Source organism: Equus caballus, chromosome 2, assembly GCF_041296265.1.
Source record: "Equus caballus isolate H_3958 breed thoroughbred chromosome 2, TB-T2T, whole genome shotgun sequence".
NCBI classification, from domain to species: domain Eukaryota; kingdom Metazoa; phylum Chordata; class Mammalia; order Perissodactyla; family Equidae; genus Equus; species Equus caballus.
In genome coordinates, this window is record NC_091685.1 from 42,478,742 (window position 1) to 42,498,745 (window position 20,004).

Below are 20,004 nucleotides of genomic sequence, written 5' to 3' on the forward strand. Positions count from 1 at the left end.
GGGCTGCTGTAACAAAGTACCATAGACTGGGTGGCTTATAAACAACAGAAATTTGTTTCTCACAGTTCTGGAGGCTGGAAGTCCGAGATCAGGGTGCCAGCATGTTTGAGTTCTGGTGACATCCCTCTTCTGGACCGCCGGCTTCTCCTTGTATCCTCCCATGGCTGAGAGCAGAGAAGGGGAAAGCAAGCTTCCAGTCCAACACCACAAGATTCATTTTATCCTTCCCCTTTCCTCTATTTGTAACTTCTTTCTTCAACGGTGAAAAACTCAGTTCTTGGGTTGTTTAAAATATATTTATATTTGCTTATTTTTATTCAATTGTAGAATGCACATAGTTTAGTTTCAGAATTTGTAACCCATATCCCTGTGAGAAACACATTTACTGACTAAAGTTTTGTCTTTAAAGTGTATTGGCAAGATACTGTTTTCCAAAGTTGCTTAGGTCAGTTCTCTTCTTTCATACCTCCTTACATGTGATTGTGTTACTCATTTGTAATACAGTTAGGTTCATTTGATTGACTTTGCGTGCCGTTTTGGTTCCTACTGGTTGATTTGGACTGTTTGTTTTTAGGGTACGTGAGAGTTTGTGGCCTATTGCTCTGGTTCTCAGGGTCACACTAAAAAGATGTAGTCTTCACCCTGCTGTTTTCTTTGCCCACTTCTTTCCCACTCACCTTATTTCTTTATTGTGGTATGTGTATCTTCAGTGTGCATTTATAGGATAGGGGTTGCTGGATGGAAAGGCTTATGTTTATGTAGTTTTCCTCCAGAAAACATATACCAATTTGCATTCCCTTCAACAATGTCTTAGACTTCCTGTTTCCTCAACAGAATATATTGTCTTAGTTTTTGAAATTTTGCCAGTCAAATAGGTGAGAAATAGTATTTCAGTGTTGTTTCACTTTATTTTACTAACAGTGAGTGTGTTTGAGCATTTTTCATAGGATATTTTTGTCTGTTCTTTAGTGAATTGTCTGTTCAAATCTTTTCTGTTGGGTTTTTGTCTGTCTTTCACTTCTAAAAAGTTCTTTATGTGTCTATTATATCTTTTGCAAATATTTTCTCCCTCTTCTATTAGTTTTCTTTTAATATTATGGGTTTTAAAAAAATTATGCAAAGCTTATTTTTATCCAGTCAAATTTATCAGTCTTTTCTTTTATTCCCTCAGGACTTTGAGTCATAGTTAGAAAACCTTTCTCTACACCAAATTTAAAGAAGAATTCTACCCAGTTGTCCCAGGACCATTTATTAAAAAGTCTATTTTTAGCTCAGTGGTTTGAGATGCCACCTGTGTCATATATTATTTTCCTTATGTATTTAGAACTTGCTAGTCTGTATTCTATTGCCTGTAGGTCAGTAACCACACTCTTTTAATTAGAGAGGCTTTGTAGTATGTTTTAATGTCTGATGGGGCTAGTTCCCCCCTTTTTCAGTTATTTGTTTTTCCATGTGAATCTTAGTATTAACTTGTTTCATTCCATAAAAAAAAGCTAGTTGATGTTTGTATTAGGATTGCATTGAATTTGTAGGTCAAGCTATGGTGAAATGCCATGTTGAGTTTTCCTATCCAAAAACGGGATGTTTTTCCATTTATTCATGTTTACTTATGTGTCCTTCAGGAGTGTTCAAGAATTTTCCTTCTAGAGATTTCCTCATTCTTGTTACATTTATTCCTATGCATTTAATCTTACAGACATATATTGAACTCTATACCCTGATAGTCAAAAATATATTCATTCTTCTTATGTACCTTGGCATAGTCTCAAAAATTCATCATATATTAAGATCACAAAGAAAACATATATCCGATTAAAATGCAATAAAACTATAGTTTACAAACAGAAACGAAGAACAGAAAGACTCTTTCACCTGGAAATTTAAAACTTCCTATTAAACAACTCCTGAGTAGAAGGGGAAATACAAACTGAAATTAAAGAAATTTTTTAAAATGACAGTAAAAATACTATATACCAGGATTTATGACCTGCATTCATGATCAGAGGAAAAGTAGTTATAATAAACACATCAATTTAAATGAAAAAATAAAATTAAATGAGTTAAATTTCCTTCTTAAGTGATAAAAAGAACAACAAATAAATCAAAAGAATGCACTGATGTTGTGTTCAATGTATATAGAGGAAATACTTAAGACAATTGGATTTAAAAAATGGAGAGGCAAAGGGACTTAAGTGGGGGCTGGCCCAATGGCCAAGTGGTTAAGTTCACGCTCCACTTCGGCAACCCAGGGTTTCCCAGGTTCTGATCCTGGGCATGGGCCTAGCACTGCTCATTAGGCCTTGCTGAGGCGGCGTCCCACATAGCACAACTAGAATATACAACTCCGTACTGGGGGTGCTTTGGGGGGAGCTAGAGGGGAGAAGAAGAAGGGGAAAAAAACTAATAAAACCCCAGAAGATTGGCAACAGATGTTAGCTCAGGTGCCAATCTTTTTTAAAGAAAAGGAACTTAAGTGAAAGGAATGTTGTGTTATACTTAGAGCAACCACTGAGAAAACCAGAGTGATATATTCAAAACGCTATAAATAAATCAGTATGGAATCCTAAAAACTGTTCAGATAACCCATAGGAAGACAAGAGAAACAGAGCTAGAAACAGAAAAGAAATTTAAAAAAAAAAATCCTATGCCTGTCATTAATCACATGGCTTACAGTAGACAAGATACTGATTCTATCTCAAAATCTTTTTTCCCTCTTCATTTTTGGCTGAGAGTGATAACAACAGCTGTAAACAAACATGCTACTATAAGCATTCTGTACATGCTCGCGTACCTCTTCACAAGTTTCTCCGAGTTTGCACATGCCCAGGGATATACACAGACTTTCCTAGTTATGGATAATTTTAAGGGAATGAATTTCTGGGCTGCAGTTGCCATTTGTATTCTCTCCTTGCATAGGAAAGTTCTCTTCCCTCTCCTTCATCTCCTTGAAATAGCTTCCTCCCACTCGCCAGAGGACTCTTGAGATGGTGCAGTGCCCAGAGCATAGCTCTGTGGGACAACACACCAAAGGACTACTGAATGAGTCTTTCCAAGGAAGCCTTTGTTACTGATGAATGAAAGGACCCTAAGATGTGGGGCTTCCCTGTCTTTAGTCATATTTTCTGTTAACAGTGAAGTGTCACATAAGAAATGGTGTATATAGGACCTTAGGAGGCTCTGAAACCAGATATTTCAGCAAGGTAGGAGTGATGGCAATAGTCTCTCTTTTAACAATCTCTTCTCCTCCATTCCACAAACACTGTCAAATAATGTACTGCTTTTGAGAGAGTGCATGATGAAAGGAGGTCTCTGGAGAAAAAATATCGAATGCTTAAAATGATGCTCACACATATACACACATTTTTAAATGTAAGCACTACTCTTCAGCAAGAAGTGATAGGAAAAGTATTTCAAAATGGATGCCAGCTAGTCAGAGTCAACCACAGTGCATTTACCTGTTCATGTCATCCCTGTCTTCAGTTCTGCTCAATACTCAGGGCCCAGTACAGGAGGGCTCATTAACTTGGAACGAACAGCAACTTTAAATAGCCACAGCTGCATGCTAATGACTCTTGTTTTGTTTTTCCCAATGCTTCTTTTCTAGTATACCGTAAAGTGCAGATTTTAAGTTTATATTTTCATAAATTTTGATAAATTTGCTTGACCCTAAATAAGGCATGGAATAGTCCCATCATCCGAGAAAGTTGCCTTAAGCTACTTTCCTTTCAAAACTTCCCACCCAGAAGCAACTACTATTCTGATTTCTCTCACCATAAATTACTTTTGCTTGTTGTAGAACTTCATATAAATGTAACCATAAGTATGTACTTTTTTGTGTCTGCCTTCTTTTACTCAACATTTAATATGTGAGATTTTTCCATGATGTGCTATGTATTAGTAGCTCTTTCCTTTGTATTGTTGCGTAGTATTTCATTGTGCAAATACACAGTGATTTGTTTACTCATTTCCCTCTTGATGAACATTTGGATCGTTTCTAGGCTAGTATGAATAAGGTTGTTATGAACAACAGCAACAAGAAAGTATGAAGAAGGAAATTATAAAGATGAAAGCAGAAGTTAATGAGAAAAGCATTAGATCTAATTAATCAAATCTTTAAAAAAACTTCTATCTCATTAAAAAATACATTATGACCAACTGGGGTTTGTTCCAGGAATGCAAGGTGGATTCAATATTAGAGACTTTGTTAGTATCATATACCACGTTAATAAGTCTAAGGAAACCATATCTCCAAAGCTATCATTATGATAAGATTATTTCTAAAGCTAGTGTCATATATAATGGGGACACCTGAGAAACATTTCTACTGAGATCAGGAACAAGGCAAGGATGCCCACTATTTCTACTACTTTCCACATTGTATTAGAGGTTCAATGTAATTAGAAGCTTAAGGAGGGTAAAGAAGAAGCAAAACTATGTTTATTTGCAAATAACAGCGTATCTGGAAAACCTCAAAGAATCAATGATTAAAATCAAATAAAGAATTCGGTCTAGTAGCAGGATATAAAATTACATGCAAAAATCAATACCCTTCATAGAATCAAACAGGAAGTAAATAGAGGACATAATGGCAGATAAAATCCCTTTTATTACAATGTCATAGTAATTTATCAGATGATATGCTTTTCTTCTTACTGCTTTTGGCTTTCCCTAAACCAGTTGTGGTGCTCTTCCCAGGGAACATTGGGCAATGTGGTTAGATATTTTTGATTGTCACATTGATGTGTGTGTGGGCGCTATGGGGTAGAGGCCAGGGATGCTGCTAAATACAGCACAGCCCCTGACAGCAAAGAGTTCTTCAGTTCAAAATGTCATTAGTGCTGAGATTGAGAAGCCCTTCATAAACATGTCTGACTTCCAGTGCCTTTGTTTAGAATTGTGGGTTGGTGGGGTTTCTGTACCTTTCATTAATACATTAATTAATTACTCAAGTTTAAGGGTAAACTTAAATTTGAGTAATAACAAAGAATAGTAAAAGAAGAAGCACTTTTCTTAGTAATGGACAGTGATGGAAATAACTTATTTTACATAGCACTGAATAGTACACAAAGTTTCCTAGACTTCTTATTTGATCATATTACATTTATCTCATAAAAATATTAAGAAGATCAAAATAGGTATTCTTATCCCTATTTAACTGAAAAAGGAACTTAGCTGTTTATTCTAAGCTTCAGGGACTAAATCACTTATGATAGATGGGTAGTTAGTTACAGAGTGAATGCTTTGTTCAGTGATCTTACCTGCGTTGTCTTTTCCAAAAGCTCATTTTAATGCCAGCTAAATACTAGAAGGATAAGTCCTGGGTATGGAAAGTTGATACCTAGTCCATATTTTTCTTTAATTGTTATCTTGTTAACTTCAAATCAGTGCTTCCAATAGAACTTTCTGTGATGATGGAAATGTTCTATTAACAGTTTGTGGTGTTCAGTATAGTAGCCACTAGCCACATGTGGCTATTTAAATTTACATTAATTAAGATGAAGTAAAAGTTAAAATCCAGTTCTCTTCAGTTACACCAGCCACATTTCACGTGCCCAGTATCCTTGGATTATCTTCTAATCAGTAGTTCCCAAAGGAACTTTACTAAATCAGTAGCATTTTTGTTTAATTTTAAAATGGAGATTGTCTGGGTCTATCTTAGCTTCTGCCCATTACTGGAGCTTTGGTCACGGTTACTTAAGCCCTGTGGGAAAGGAGGACATTGTTTTTTAATCTCTCAGTAGGAAGTGAATGATTGTCTATCCCCATGTTGATATCCCTCAGCCAGTTTCTTTCACTCACACCTTGGCCGTTAGCTGAGTGTGTGTTGTTAATGTGCCAGCTCCTGGAGTCCTGATAGGAATGGAATGCCTGTTTGTGCAGTGGGAGGGCACGTCCCTGGGTGCACCCTGCATTGGTGTGCTTTCAGTCCTCCCGTTCCATCTCCTTTAATTGCAGCCGTTGGCTTCCACTAGACTTTCAAGTTACCTTCTGTGACCACTGAGGGAGTTGGAGTTCTTAAAACCTCCCTGCCTCTTTGGGAACCCTGGGAATTCTCCCAACAGGTGTATATCTCTGTGTATGTGTGAGTGTGTGCGCGCGCGCGCGTGTGCTCGCACACCTGTGTGCGTGTGTAGCGGGAAGGTGGGCCCTACCACGTGGTATAATGTTTCTGACATTTACATTTGGTGCATAGAAACACTGCATAAGGAGTTCTGTAGTATTGTAGAGTTTTCAGTTATATTATGCTTTACCTTTTGTTGGTAGGTGAACTTGGAAACCTTACTGCTCTTTATTGCAATATATCCATGGGAAAGTGTTTCCCAACTTAGTTATTTAATGTTACCTGAAAATTTGGGAGGTATTGTTTGTATATTAGAGCCCATGTATGTATTTAAAAAGTTAAAATTTCTCTAGTTTTTAATTTCCAAGTCAGTTTATTTCTTGCACATTAAAAGAGAAGAAAAATATTTAACAGTTATACATTGTGCCTGTCATAAGGTAGCAGGAAGAAAAAGTCCATTTTGCTTTGATGATTTAGAAAGACTTTAGATGGATTGTTTTCATAAAGTAATTTAACTGCGGTTTGAACTTTTCCCTGTCATTTCTAGTTTAATATCCTTTTATCACAGTTCTATCCTCAATTTATCTTTGTGGTTTAATTAATTTTACTCTCTGACTCAAACGGTGAGATGAAAACAGTTAAATTGTAAAGTTGTAGGTTGAAGCAGTCATGAAACAAAAAGATATAATACTGGACGTTTTCTTCTTTTGGAACTTCCAGTTTTCTGAATAGATAATTATGGAGTTTATAGCTTATTCTGCATGTCTTAGAGTAGCATAGATTTAGTTATATATTTCCCCACCCTTGCCCATCCAGTTATATTTTGGTTTGCAAAGCAATTGAGGGTATTACTAATGTATTTTTGTTTGTTTGTTTATTTTCAGAGGGAAGTGTAACATTTCCCATTTTTCTGACATATTTGCTGCTAGAGAGTTTAAAGCCCGAGTGGATTCATTTTTCTACATATTAGGCTACAACCCTGAGACAAGGTAAGTGAGTCACTTGGGCCCACTCAGTGAGAACTTTTACTTTTCTCACTTGTATGTGTGTGTGTTTACATATCTGGGCATATACTAATACGATTTTAAAAAACGACCTTAAAATCCTATAGTAAATCTTTTTGGAAGGAGTTCTAGTTAATGTCTTTCGTGTCTAAAGCATCTTATTGTCTGTACTTTATTTTTTTAAGAAAGGAAAACTGAGAAAATTTGGGTTTAGAGAGGGCAAGATAAAGACATATGTTTAGTTGATCTGTGTTTTGAACTTATGAATTGGCAGATTATTACCTTAATGCAGATTATTACCTTAATGCACATTCTGTCAAGCCTCCCGTGTTACCGTATTGTAAACACTGGCACATTAAGGAAAGTTTGTTGGTTAGTCATTTGTTTTGTTCACTTAATAAAACCTGAGGAACACTCACTGAAATATTTCTAGTAAGACCACTAGTAGGAGATGCATACATCCGGTTCTCAACCATCTTGGTAAGACTTATGTAACAGGAAGAATTATTTTTTAAATGAAAAAGTCAAAATAATTTACCAGAATTCTTTGTTTTTGTCTGTACATAATTTAACTTAGACATGGAAGAACTTCTGTAAAGGTATACGCGTTTGTATTTATCCTGTACCAAACGTGTTTCATTAAGGGTTTTAAACATGTTAGCAGGTGATCGAGTAGTCTCTGCTCAGGACACCCAAGGCATAATCTACAAATATGAGGATTTAGAAAGAAATTAAAGATACTTGGCTCAAGGAAGTTAGTGGAAGAACTACATTAAGTGTAATTGCAAGATGGGTATTGTTTTAGTGAAAATGTTTTCCTAGAGGATGCCGAGAAATTATATGTAAAATTTAGAATGTTGCTGTTTAGACAGTCAACTTAGGGTTAATAAAAGGCAACGTATTCTTTTTTGTGGCTGTAAGAGATTGCATAAAGCTCTATTGGGGCATATATGTTAGTGTCACTATTTACTAGACAGCAGTAATAGGGGTAATAATGTACTGGTCACCTTTTTGCTTACCTTTTTTTCTTTAGAAAACAGTGAATTTGAGCTTTTATTTTTCTTTCAAAAGTATGCCCTTTCCCAATGACAAAGCTGATCGATGGTAATATTTCAAAAGCATCTTACATTTTGAAATGTTTATTTCATATGCACATTTATTGACTGCCTGGTCATATCTTCCTGTTGCCCGAGTGAAGAGTGGAACACTTGAACTTGGGTTTCTGTCTAGATACAAAGGAGCCTTTTGTTTCACTGATGCCCTGTTTATTAAACTATCTGATAACAGTTGTCATATTGCGCAAGTTAGATTGTATTAGCAAATTGACTAAATAGCTTTTGTGTTTCAAATGTTTAGCTCTTGAATTCATAACAGTCAACCAAATTTATTTTTTACTGGTTTTGGTTATGCATCTGTTTTTGCTAAGTGTGTATTAAAAGTGATATATAACTTAGCTCTGTAAAGTAGAGACTCATGCAAGTTCCCGTTTCATTATTCATTGTGTGTTGCTGGCGGTCATTCAGAATGATACTTCCCATCAATTTTGTTTTAAAATGTGGGTCAGGTATACAGTACAAGGATGTTATTTTTCTCTCACCTGAAAAAGCAACACAAAGAGGTGCCTATACCAGTGCATTTATAGGATTTGCATCCTGAATCACTTCTTGTAATGCTTTGACTTTCCGAGTCACCATTTACTTGTTTCTGTGCTTGTGTTCTCATGTCCAGCTTGTGCTTGGTGTATTGTAAGTGTTTGAGGGATATTGGATGACTTGAACAAACATTTGAACGTCTGCCTCAAGTAAAGTTTGTGGCAGATCTCAAACTTCTCACAAAGTGCGTGTAAAACTTTGCAGCAGTGGAGCCAGTGTGGCCGCTTGCCCTAGCTCACTGGTTTCACCCTGAACTCCATTTTATACCTCTGAAGTTTGGGGTTGTGTGTACAGTTCCTACCGCTTCTCAAATGATGAATTAACAGAGAGTAGAAAAACTGTGTTTCCTCCATCTGGCTTATGTGCAACCCGATCCTTAGAATACTCAGGGTACACACCCTTGCAGAATTTACCTCCGTTTCTGTCTTTGTTTCAAGTTTGTGGGGAATGGGGCCATGTGATGAACTGGTTTCTGGTATAATTCTGCTCATTTGAATGAGCGGGACTAGCGTCTAATTGTGGCTGCATGGGGCTGTGTGCTGACTCTTAGTGCCCTGAGTCATTGGAAAGGAAATGTCACACTGTTAGTAATAATCCTGTGAGATAGTGCATATATCTGTAAGAGCGTAAGTTAAATAATGGTGATTCTGTGACTATAAACTGTCATGACTTTCCCCTCCCCTTAAATAATGCAGGAATTTTACTCTAAGTGAGCAGTTGAAATTGGAGCTTCAGATGGATTTATTTCTGATAGTAGTTAAAAGTTGATTTATGTAATATTCCATAACTTATTTAGCGTATTAGCCAGCACTGAAAGGTGGAGTTTTTTATCATGTTTATTGCATAGGTCCTTTTCGAAAAACCCCAGTATTTGGCTACTATTTTATTTTCCCCCTAACCTGGTTATTATATTTCTGAATGTTGTGTGTTGTCAGAGGTCTGGTTGTCCAGAACTTTTTGGTTTTGATGGTATTACTTTATTGAAGACACGTATGATAGTGGGAAACAGATTTTTCTATACTCTTTGGTTCATTGCCTTTAAAATTTGGGGAGGGTGGATTTCTTGGTAATTGGCATGGAATTACTATGTTATTAGGTATAAATTTATATTTCATTAATTTTTTTCTACCCAGAGTACTGATCATTAGTACTAATAAAGCATCCACAATAATCCAGATCTATAATCTCTCATCTTCAATTCTGAAATCTGAAAGCTCTGAAAATAAAAAAAATTTTATGCTAAGCTTGGTGCTCAAACACATTTGATGGTCAAACTTGACCTGAACTGATGTGAGGCTATTTATATTCCTAATTTAGTTCACTCTCTTGTGAATTTGTGCAACTTTTACCACAGAAGTACCAATTCAATAGAAGAGAGGTTATTGCTCAGACACTGCAGGGTATTACATACTATGTGGTGTATTCGCTATTAGTACCTTTCTAAATCCAAAAAGTTCTAAATGCTGAAAATCCTCTGACCCTAAGAGTCTTAGCAAAGGATTGTGACACTGTATTTTTGCTTGCCATGACATGAAAGGAACACAACTTAATTGGGTGAAAAATTTGGGGGCAGATGCGTCTAGCTTCAAGTAGGATACAAGCTACAAGAGGCTGACAAATGAGAAACTTGAATCTAATGCTGGCCTCAACTTGAACCCTTAGGTAATTGGGCTTTGCTTTTGGAGTTTGTTTTGACATTTCTGCCCTTAGGGAGTGTTCACTTTCCCTATATGAACAAGATTCATCTCAAATTTACTTCTGCAGACAGCATACTCTGCAACATAGTGTCATTATGTTCTTATTTTGTTTAAAGGATCTGATCCAGTCTGGTTAGAAACTAAATCAACTCAGTATTTTTCAGCTCAGAGATCTTAGTATGTAAAGCCAATTAGACCTTATATACATCTGACCAAAACACCAGTATCCGTGGTTGAACTAAAGTAGGTTGGGCTTAGCTTATAAATAGAGACTAGCATGGAGACATGGTTACATTCATCCTTTTACTATCCTTAGTTGCTTTTTCGTTTGTCCAGTACACATTGCCATTTAATCTGACTGCTCGATCCTTTTGTTAAGATCGACAACCTGGAAAGATCTCCCCTCTTGGACCCAGGAAGCCTGGGTTCTGGTCCTCTGCTACCACTTCATCTTTGTGTCTGTGGGTAAGGCTTGTACTTCCTGGACTCTGTTTCCACCTCAGTAAAATGGGGATGGCAAAAGCTACCCTGTACGTAGCTTTTGTTAACTGTCAGGTTTTTTGTTGCTTCTTGGGAATTGCAGCAATAATTATAAATTTCTTTTGAGGAAAAGGTTGAAAAATATCCAAGTTTTTTTGTTTTTAAACCTTGTGAAATCTTAAATCGAAAAGCAAAACATAAACTACTTCCCAAGATATCTTGATTCTACCAGACCATTAACCACCTGGTTGATTGTGCTGACATATGGAAGTCTGAGCACTGGGGATTCTTGACTCTGCTTGGAATATTGATTGTAAAATTCATAGAAAATATGTAACAGTTACTAAAAATGTAGATAAATTTCTTCATTGACCTTAATGAAACTGACCCAACAATTATAATGAATATGTAAGTGATATTGATGTGAAATAATACATTTCTACAGTCAGAATATTTCAGTGAAAAATCTGAGAGAACCAAAATTGAAAAAAAATTTTATTGGGAAAAATAGATTTGGGCTTTTTATAGCAAATGAGTTTATCCCCTATAGTGTGTAGGTTTTATTGAAGTTTTGATAGTCCTTTTTCCCATCTTCCCATCCCCCCCCACCTCAGCAGGTTCAGCCTGTTGGCCAGTGCCGTTTTTACTGTACTTTCTGACCCTTTCTGAGTGTGTATCTTTCTGGGTGTATAGTTTTCCTTACCTTTCTGCCTCAGACCAGTGAGTTAGGAGGGGAAGGAAGTAGTGGTGAGTGGAGTCCCAGTAAGAACAAAAGATTCCATAGTGACCCTTTGGGAGGAGATGTCTTTATCTTTAAATTATTAAGCATGAAGTTTCCCAGGGACCAGTCCATTTGTTTCCCCTTGCTTAATTAGAGTTCTTTAGTCCCTAAAGTGCATTTAGGGGTGGTGAAGAAAATTATTATTTAAAATGTAGCATTTTGTATTGATGCTCACTGATCTTTCTTTCTTTCTCTCTAATACTATCTTATAAAATCTTCAGTGGTCTCTTCAGAGGCTTGGTCTGCAACATGAAACATCTAGTTATGTTCTTGGTCCTTTGCTTCTTGAACATGAGTCTTCTCTTGCTCATCAGGTAGAAAACAAGTTGAGGGCTCAGATCTGCTTTTATCACCCAGGATAGAAGGTTCGTGATTGCCTCTGGTCACCTGCTATGACCTGGGCCCTCTTTGCTTTTCTTCTTCTGCGGAGTTTCTTTTAGCAATACAATCATGCGTCACTTAATGACAAGGATACGTTCTGAGAAATGCATTGTTAGGTGATTTGTTGTTGTACGAACATTATAGAGTATACTTAAACAAACCTGGATATTATAGCCTACTATGCACCTAGGCTATATGGTACTAGTTTTACAGGACCACCGTTGTGTATGGGGGTCTGTTGTTGATCCTGATGTCTTTATGCAGCACATGACTGTATTGAGGCTTAAGGACATTTATCGCTACATTTAGTAGCAGTTGTAAACTGAGATACTTGCAAGGAATTATATTTAATCTCTCCCTGACTGACTGTGGCAATAATGTTACTAATAATAGCTACAGTTAGTGAGTACTACGTGCCTGGCACTGCTCTGAGTGTTTCACTTGCATAATTCATTTTATTTTACTGTGTTTTAAACAATTTCAACCTTATGGAACAGTTGCAAGTACAGTAGAAGACCTTTTCTTAAGTGAACCATTTGAAATATGTTGTCACTGTGAGTCTGTATCATACTCTCAATACTTTATGTATTTTCTGTGAACAAGGACATTTTCTTACGTAACCATGATAAAGTCCTCAAAATCAGGAAATTAACGATGAAATGTTATTAGCATACAATTCTCAGACTCCAGTCAAATTTTATCAGTTTTCCCAATAAAGACCTTTAAGCAAAAGGATCCAGTTCAGCATTCTGGATTTAGTTGTCATGTCGGTTTAGTCTCCTTCACTTGGGAACAGCTTCTCAGTCTTTCCTTCACTTCATGACTTTGGTACTTTTGAGAAGTATAGGCTAATTATTTGGTAGACTGTCCCTCAGTTTGCGTTTATGATGTTTCCTTATTATTAGATTTAGATCTTGTATCTTTGACAGGGAAAGCTCAGAAATCAGCTGGGGTTTTTTTTTCATTTTTTTCCCTGCATCTTATTAGGTGGTACACAATTCTAGTTTGTTCCAATGCTGTTAATGTTCACTTTGCTTAATTGAATAAGTTGCTGACTGCCAGGCTTTGCAATTGTAAAATTTCTCTTATTCCTTTTATAATTAATGACCACTTTCTGGGAGGTTGCTTTGAAACTATGTAGATATCCTCTTTCTCATCAAACTTTAATTTATTCATTTATATTTATCAGGATGGACTAATGGCTTCCTATTTCATTCAGTTGTTTATAATCTGTTACCATCAGCATTCATTTTGAGGTCCGATTGTCCCAGAGTTTGGGGAATGATACTTAGAAACCAAGATCTGGTGCTAGATGTGCTCATTACTTTGTATCACTGCTCGCAGGCCTTCTGAGTGTGTGTGTGTGTGTGTGTGTGTATGAGAGAGAGAGAGAATGCACTCTTGTACATCTATGTTTCTTTATCTGTATATCTGTGTTCATACCAAATTCTCTAGTTCTAAAACCACAGAGTTCCTGCTACTTTTCCCCCCTTTTTCCTTATTTATAATTCTTCATCTTTAATGGTGAAAAATCTTGTTTCATTATCCTTCATACCTTTCTTCCACTTTCCTGTCACTGATTCTGCTCTCTCCCATACATGGATGGGCTTTTATTTTTTTTTAAGATTTAAAAAAATTTTTCCTTTTTCTTCCCAAAGCCCCCTGGTACATAGTTGTGTATTTTTAGTTGTGGGTCCTTCTAGTTGTGGCATGTGGGACACCACCTCAGCATGGCTTGATGAGCGGTGCCATGTCCACATTCAGGATCCCCAACTGGTGAAACCCCGGGCGGCCGAAGCTGAGTGCGCAAACTTAACCACTTGGCCACGGGGCTGGCCCCATGGATGGGGTTTTGACATCTTGAGTTGTATCTTTAGTAGATTTAGCATTTGATATTTCTTAATGTGGCCTCAGGGAACCAAATTTGTAACATCATCTGTTCAAGGTGCATGGGAGAACAACTACTACCATGTAGTGAACGCTTACTCTGTGCTAGATTGTTTAATTTATTCAATTCCCATGAAAGTTCAGTGAGGTTGGTATTATCTTTATTTTATAAATGAGGAAATTGGTATTATGTTAAATAACCACCTAAGTCATATAGTTAGTAAACAGGAAACCCCAAGCTTATTTGACTCCAAAGCTTGTGCTCTTAACTTCTATAATTTCATCATAGGTTGATTCATATACAACTTAATTTTCTTTTGGCTGTGTTGGAAAATACCTTTTAGGTTTTCTAATGAAGAAAAAAATATGTGCTCACTAGAGAATAACTTGACAAATACAGAAGTTAAAGAAGCAAACTGAAAAAATACATAATTCTATAACCCATGTTTGTGTTTTTCTTTGACTATACATCTTTGTGGGCATTGAAAGAAAGAGGATCTAGATTGTCACTTTTCAGCTGAAGTATAAAAATTTATGTTGAAAAAAGATGATCACAATGTTATTTAGCATAACCAAATACTGGAAAAATCAGAAATGTTCAACAATATGAGAATAAATTATGGGCCATCCGTATGATGGCATGCAAGGTGCTCATTACAAATATTTTTGTAAATATTTAATGACATGGTATTATGTTCATAATGGAAGATGAACTAATAAAGGAATGCGTGATTATATGCATATTATATATAAACAATATTTTAATTATAATCTTAATACATACACATACACCTATACATGCTCAATGCCTTTTGCCAGTAAACATGTACAAATGTTGAGTGAAATATAATAAAAGTTAAATGCAGGCCTGAGCTTGCAAGAATTAAGAGAAACTGAAAAGTAAAGCAGTAAGCTGATCCTTCTTCAGCAGCCCATGATCAGAGGTGCTCAGGTCGGTTTCTCATCTCCTTAACAAAGGGTCTTTGGTGTTAACACCAATCAGGTACAGGAGATGAGGCCTTTATCTCAAGGGGTTGGGGAGTTGGAACTGAGAGCCCTGTACAAGGTTAGGTCCATCAAAGGTCTGTTCTTTTGGTGAAAAGATTAAACTAGGTAACATATCTAGAACTATAGAGGGAGGTGTCAGGGAAAGCTGTTTGGGATTGGGACTCTGGACCCAAAACAGAAGAGGAAGAATAGAGGGAGAATTCCTCTTTTAATTCATAACTTTGGGCCTTGCCCCCATGGCAGTTGGGGCTTGAATTTACATGCTTGAAAAATGTGAGAACTTCAGAATAAGAAGATAATATAAAAAGTGGTGGTGTGCCAATGAGCCACCCAGGACACCTGACAGAAGCATATGTAAAATTTTTTTGGAGGAACACACCCTCATTCAAGAACCTGTAGGATATCTGCAGATAAAATATCTTTGAATCTTGAGCTTGCTGTCAAAAATTACAAAATGTGGGAAGAAACCATGTGCCATCAACTTGAGTCAGATAAAACAATGGTAAGAAGCGCACCTAAGAACTTAAAAACTAGAGCTATCAGAAAGAGACTGTACAACATGCTTAAACAAAATAGAACTTTTACTTCTCTCTCATGGAAGCAAAGTTTGAAGGGAAGCAATCCTAGGCTGGTGTGGGGCTCCACTACCATTAGGGACCCACCACCCTCTGCTATCCTTAACTTCAGCTGATACCTTGTGCTCAAGGCAGTGATGGTATGGTAGCCAGGACATCCCAATTTCAGGCTAGAAGAAAGAGGAAGTGGGTAAAAAATGCATGCCTTCTTTCTTTAAAGCCAGTTTTCGTAATTTGTACAGGACACTTCTTTTCTTCTCATTAGACCAAAAAGGAAAAACAAATTAGACTCACACTTTACAGGTGAATTCTACCAGTGTTCTGGAGAACAGAGAAAGATGATGTAAGTTCCCTGAGTCAGTTTAAGAGGCTGGTAAAACCTTTATACCAAAACCAGATAAAAAGTAAAATTTGTAGGTCATGCTTAGGAACGTGCATGTAAAATGTTTAAATAAAGTATTAGAAAATGGAATCTAGCAAAGCATTAAAAATATACTTGTCCAAGTTGAGTTTATAGAGTATAAGAATGGTTTAATAATAATTTAAATGTTAACATATTTTATGACTTTAACATGTTGAAGAACAAATATATAATCATCTTGATGTAGAAAAGCACTTTATAAAATTCCACTTATTCGGTATGGGGGGGGGACTTAGCAAATTAACTGTAGAATGAAACTGCCTTATTCTGACAAAAACCTGCAGTAAGCACCATACTTAAGGACAGAGTGTTGGAAGTATTCTCTCTAAAATCAGAAACAATATAAGGATTTCCATGTCCATTAAGGCATGAAAAGAAAATATGTGAGAATTGGGAATGGAGAAATGAATCTTTATTAGTGTGATATAATGATTTTTACCAGAAAATGTGAGAAAATGTAAACAAACTGTTAGAACTAAGATAAATCAGCATGCTTAATCCATATAAGAACAATATATATAAAACTCGGTTCTATTTCCACATACTATGAACAATTAGAAAATAAAATTTAAACTGTTTCTGAAAGCTTCCCTTCTGTTCATCTGGTTAGTACTAATTAAAAGTTAAGATAGAGTATCTTTTTTCCAACAAGCATTTTTTTCCTAGAATTTCCTGAATGTTAAGTTTTTATTGCTATTTTTGCTTTACACTTGCTAATAAAACATTTTAGACATTTTTCTATTTCTGGTAAGTAGTAAACTCTTTAAAATAAACCTAGAAAACTTCCATGCTACAGCTCTTACTGTAGCTTTGAAAAACATAAATTTTCTGCTCACTAAAAATTATTGTAGTTTTTATGTAATAAACCTTTTAGTTTTAGAAAGACTCCATTAGTATAGTGTATTCAGTTCACCTGCTCAGCTCCCCTTTAATCTATCCAGAAGGGTTAATCCTTCACCCATTGTTTGCTAGGGATTCCTTGGAGGAGAGAGGGAGGTCTGGCATCCAGAGACGATGTAGATGTACTTGGGATCACAGACTTCTGGGATGATGTAGCAGTACAGCATAGAAGGAAGCGCTGGGGCAGCTCATGCACAGGTGTGTGCGCATATCCCTGCAGGCAGCCAGATGATAGGTTAGAGAGATGTCGTGGCAGGAGTGAGGTCCAGGCAGGTAGTCAGCAGCAGTAAGCAGGCATTTGGTGTTCAAGAGAACCAGTGGTGAAAACAAGCCCCAGGTCTTGGAGGCACATAAATGCTGAGTAGAGTTCCGAGGTGTCCTCACTGTAAGACATGGCTTCATCAGTGGAAACACAGCCCATTTCTAGAATTGGATTTTATAGTTAAAAGTGACACATTAGCTCATTCAATTACCAATCCACTAGATTTCAGGGCTGCTTGATTGTCTCTGACAAGGAAGAGGACTAATCTCATATTCTGAGGTTGGATTGAACTTGGAACTGGGTATTAAGTGGATTCAGGGGATTAGAGCACTCTGGAAGTGGGTAGCCAGGCAGGTCACTCATTGCCACTGGTGTGGTCTATTCTCCAGATTCCATGAGGATTGATGATTTAAGGCTAGTACAAGTATTTTTTGTTTTCTATATTTTTACGTTTTCAGTTTGGAATTTTATATACATAACTTGAAGAGTTATGAAGTTAGTACATAGAACTCTCATATATTTTTTTACCCAATTCACCAGTTGTTAACGTTTTGCAATATTTGCTTTGTTATTTTATTGGTTTTGTGTTATGTGCTAGTTATCTTTTTAACTTTATTACAGATTTGCTTTATTATTTCTGTTTTTGCCGTATTATTCTCTATATTTACCCTCTTTGCAACCTTATTTTCTTCGTAGTATTTATTTTCCTTTCCTGAATCATTTGGGAATGAATTGCAGACATCAAGCTTCTTTCACCCTCAATATTTCAATGTGTATTTCCCAAGAACAAGAAGGTTCTCTTACATAACCACTGTATGGTTATCAAGATCAGGAGAGGTAACAATGATATAGTACCATATAGTCTATATTCAAATTTTGCTAGCTTTTCTAATATTGACCTTTATAGTAATTTGCCTCCATGATCACACATTGACATTTAGTTGTAGCTCTTTGATATCCTTTCCCTGTCTTTGTTTTCGTGTTTCTTAGCCTTTTTTGATTTTTCGTGACATTGACATTTGTGAAGAGTAGAAGCCAGTTTTCTTGAATACTCTTTAATTTGGGTTTGTTTGATGTTTCCTCATGATTAAATTTAAGTTGTGTAATTCTTTGCCAAGGACCACTATATAAGTGATATCATGCCCTTCTCAGTGCATCACATGTATTTTTTTTGAGGTACTACAAAACGAAAGGGTTGGCATATGATTTCACTCATGTGGAAGATAAACAAACACGTAGGTAAGGAGAACTGATTAATGGTTACCAGAGGAGAAGCGGGTGGAGGGAGGGTGAAAGGGATCAAGGGGCATCTATGTATGATGATGGATAAAAACTAGACTATTGGTGGTGAACACAATGCAGTCCATACAGAAACTGAAATGTAATGTACACCTGTTACACAGTGTTATAAGCCAATATAAACTGAATACAAAAATAAAATACGAGGGTTAGGTGGTTCCCAATATAGATGGCTGATATTGTCCTTGCTCCCAAAGAACTTAACACGTATTAAGAGAGGTGAGGTACCCCAGAAAAGCTGTGGTGGATAACAGTGCAGCAAGAGGAAAACAAAGTTCTCTGAGGTTTCCAAGCTGCTCCCAGTAGGGTGATGTCTCCAGAGGAGCTGGTTGGAATTGTGGTAGAGTGGGTGAATTCTCCATGCAAAAGGATATGAAAGGGAAGAGGTCTCTTAAGAGTGAGCCGTGGGGTGTGCTGCCACTGAGGGGTGACAGGAGAACGGGAGTCTGTCCTAATGGTGTGTAAAGGACGGCTGTGAGTTGGCAGTGTCAGAAAAGACAATGAAGAGGATGTTGAAATAGGTTGGGATTGCAACTGGGATCTAGTATTACAGAAAAAGGGCCATAGGATGTTGGTAATTTGCCTTAGTGTCACTCAGGGCATTCTGTGGGACCAAAATGATAGTGCACGTTTCTTGACTTTCTATCACAATAACTGTTTTTGTGCTGTGTTCTTTTGAACAGTTTTATGTTTTTTCAGAATAATGGTGAATTTATTAAATTATTATTTTATGTTAATTTCTTCAGGTGAATATTTTCCATGTGAAAGGACTTGGTATTTTTTTAAAAATGCATTTTTGGAGGAAATACTTTGGTGGTCATATTCATGCTAATTTGGCTGCTAGGGTCTAATTCGATTGCTCCTCTTTTTCTCTAGACTGTTTCTAGTCACCTACTTCTGGGGACGTGTTATCTTACATACCAATAGGGAAAATGGTCTTCCAACCTGTACATACTTGCTTCATGTGCTCGGTCGAGAGTAAAACTTATTTAAGTGCATTTTGGCATTTCTTGTGTTGTGTAAATTACATTTTCAGCACAATGAGAGTTTTTTATTTAATTGTAGTCTCAGAATTTAGTTTATTTGATAGCATAAACAGGAGTACTAAAGAAATGGAATGGCACCTGTATTTGCTTTACAATACATGGGAGTCTCATGGTCTTCGTTTTCTTTTTTAATTATAGAATCATTTCTTAGTTTGCAAATGGAAACTAAGCCTACATACAGATCCAGAAGTAGGATTTCTTATATAGCTGACAGCCCAATTTGCCTTTTGTTGGAGGCAGAGGTTGGGGGAGAGGGTATAAAATGTGTTGTTAAAGGTTTTAACAGAAAATGGCTCATACTGTGAGCAGTATGAATACTTCATAGTGATCAGTATGACTAGGATGTTGTGGCCTCGCTTGTGTGGCTTTAGAAATCTTTTCTGATTAAATTTTAAATGAATTTAGTTTCATGGGCAATGTTAATAAAGAGTTGCCTAGAGTTTTCTTTCTTTTTTTTTTTTTTGAGGAAGATTAGCCCTGAGCTAACATCCACTGCCAATCTTCCTCTTTTTGCTGAGGAAGACTGGCCCTGAGCTAACATCCGTGAGCA

General features: G+C 36.6%; 1 protein-coding gene across 12 annotated transcripts in view; it reads left to right on the forward strand.

Annotated features, from left to right (window-relative positions):
- Positions 1–20,004, forward strand: part of RERE (arginine-glutamic acid dipeptide repeats) — a 402,750-nt gene that overhangs the window by 233,529 nt on the left and 149,217 nt on the right. For 11 of the 12 annotated variants that reach the window (XM_023635850.2, XM_070260991.1, XM_070260987.1 and 8 more), the window contains one exon: positions 6,946–7,050. The exons of the other annotated variant lie outside the window; for it this stretch is intronic. In XM_023635850.2, the coding sequence (XP_023491618.2) occupies positions 6,946–7,050 (105 nt within the window). The remainder of the gene's footprint in view (positions 1–6,945; positions 7,051–20,004) is intronic. 12 annotated transcript variants of the gene reach the window in all.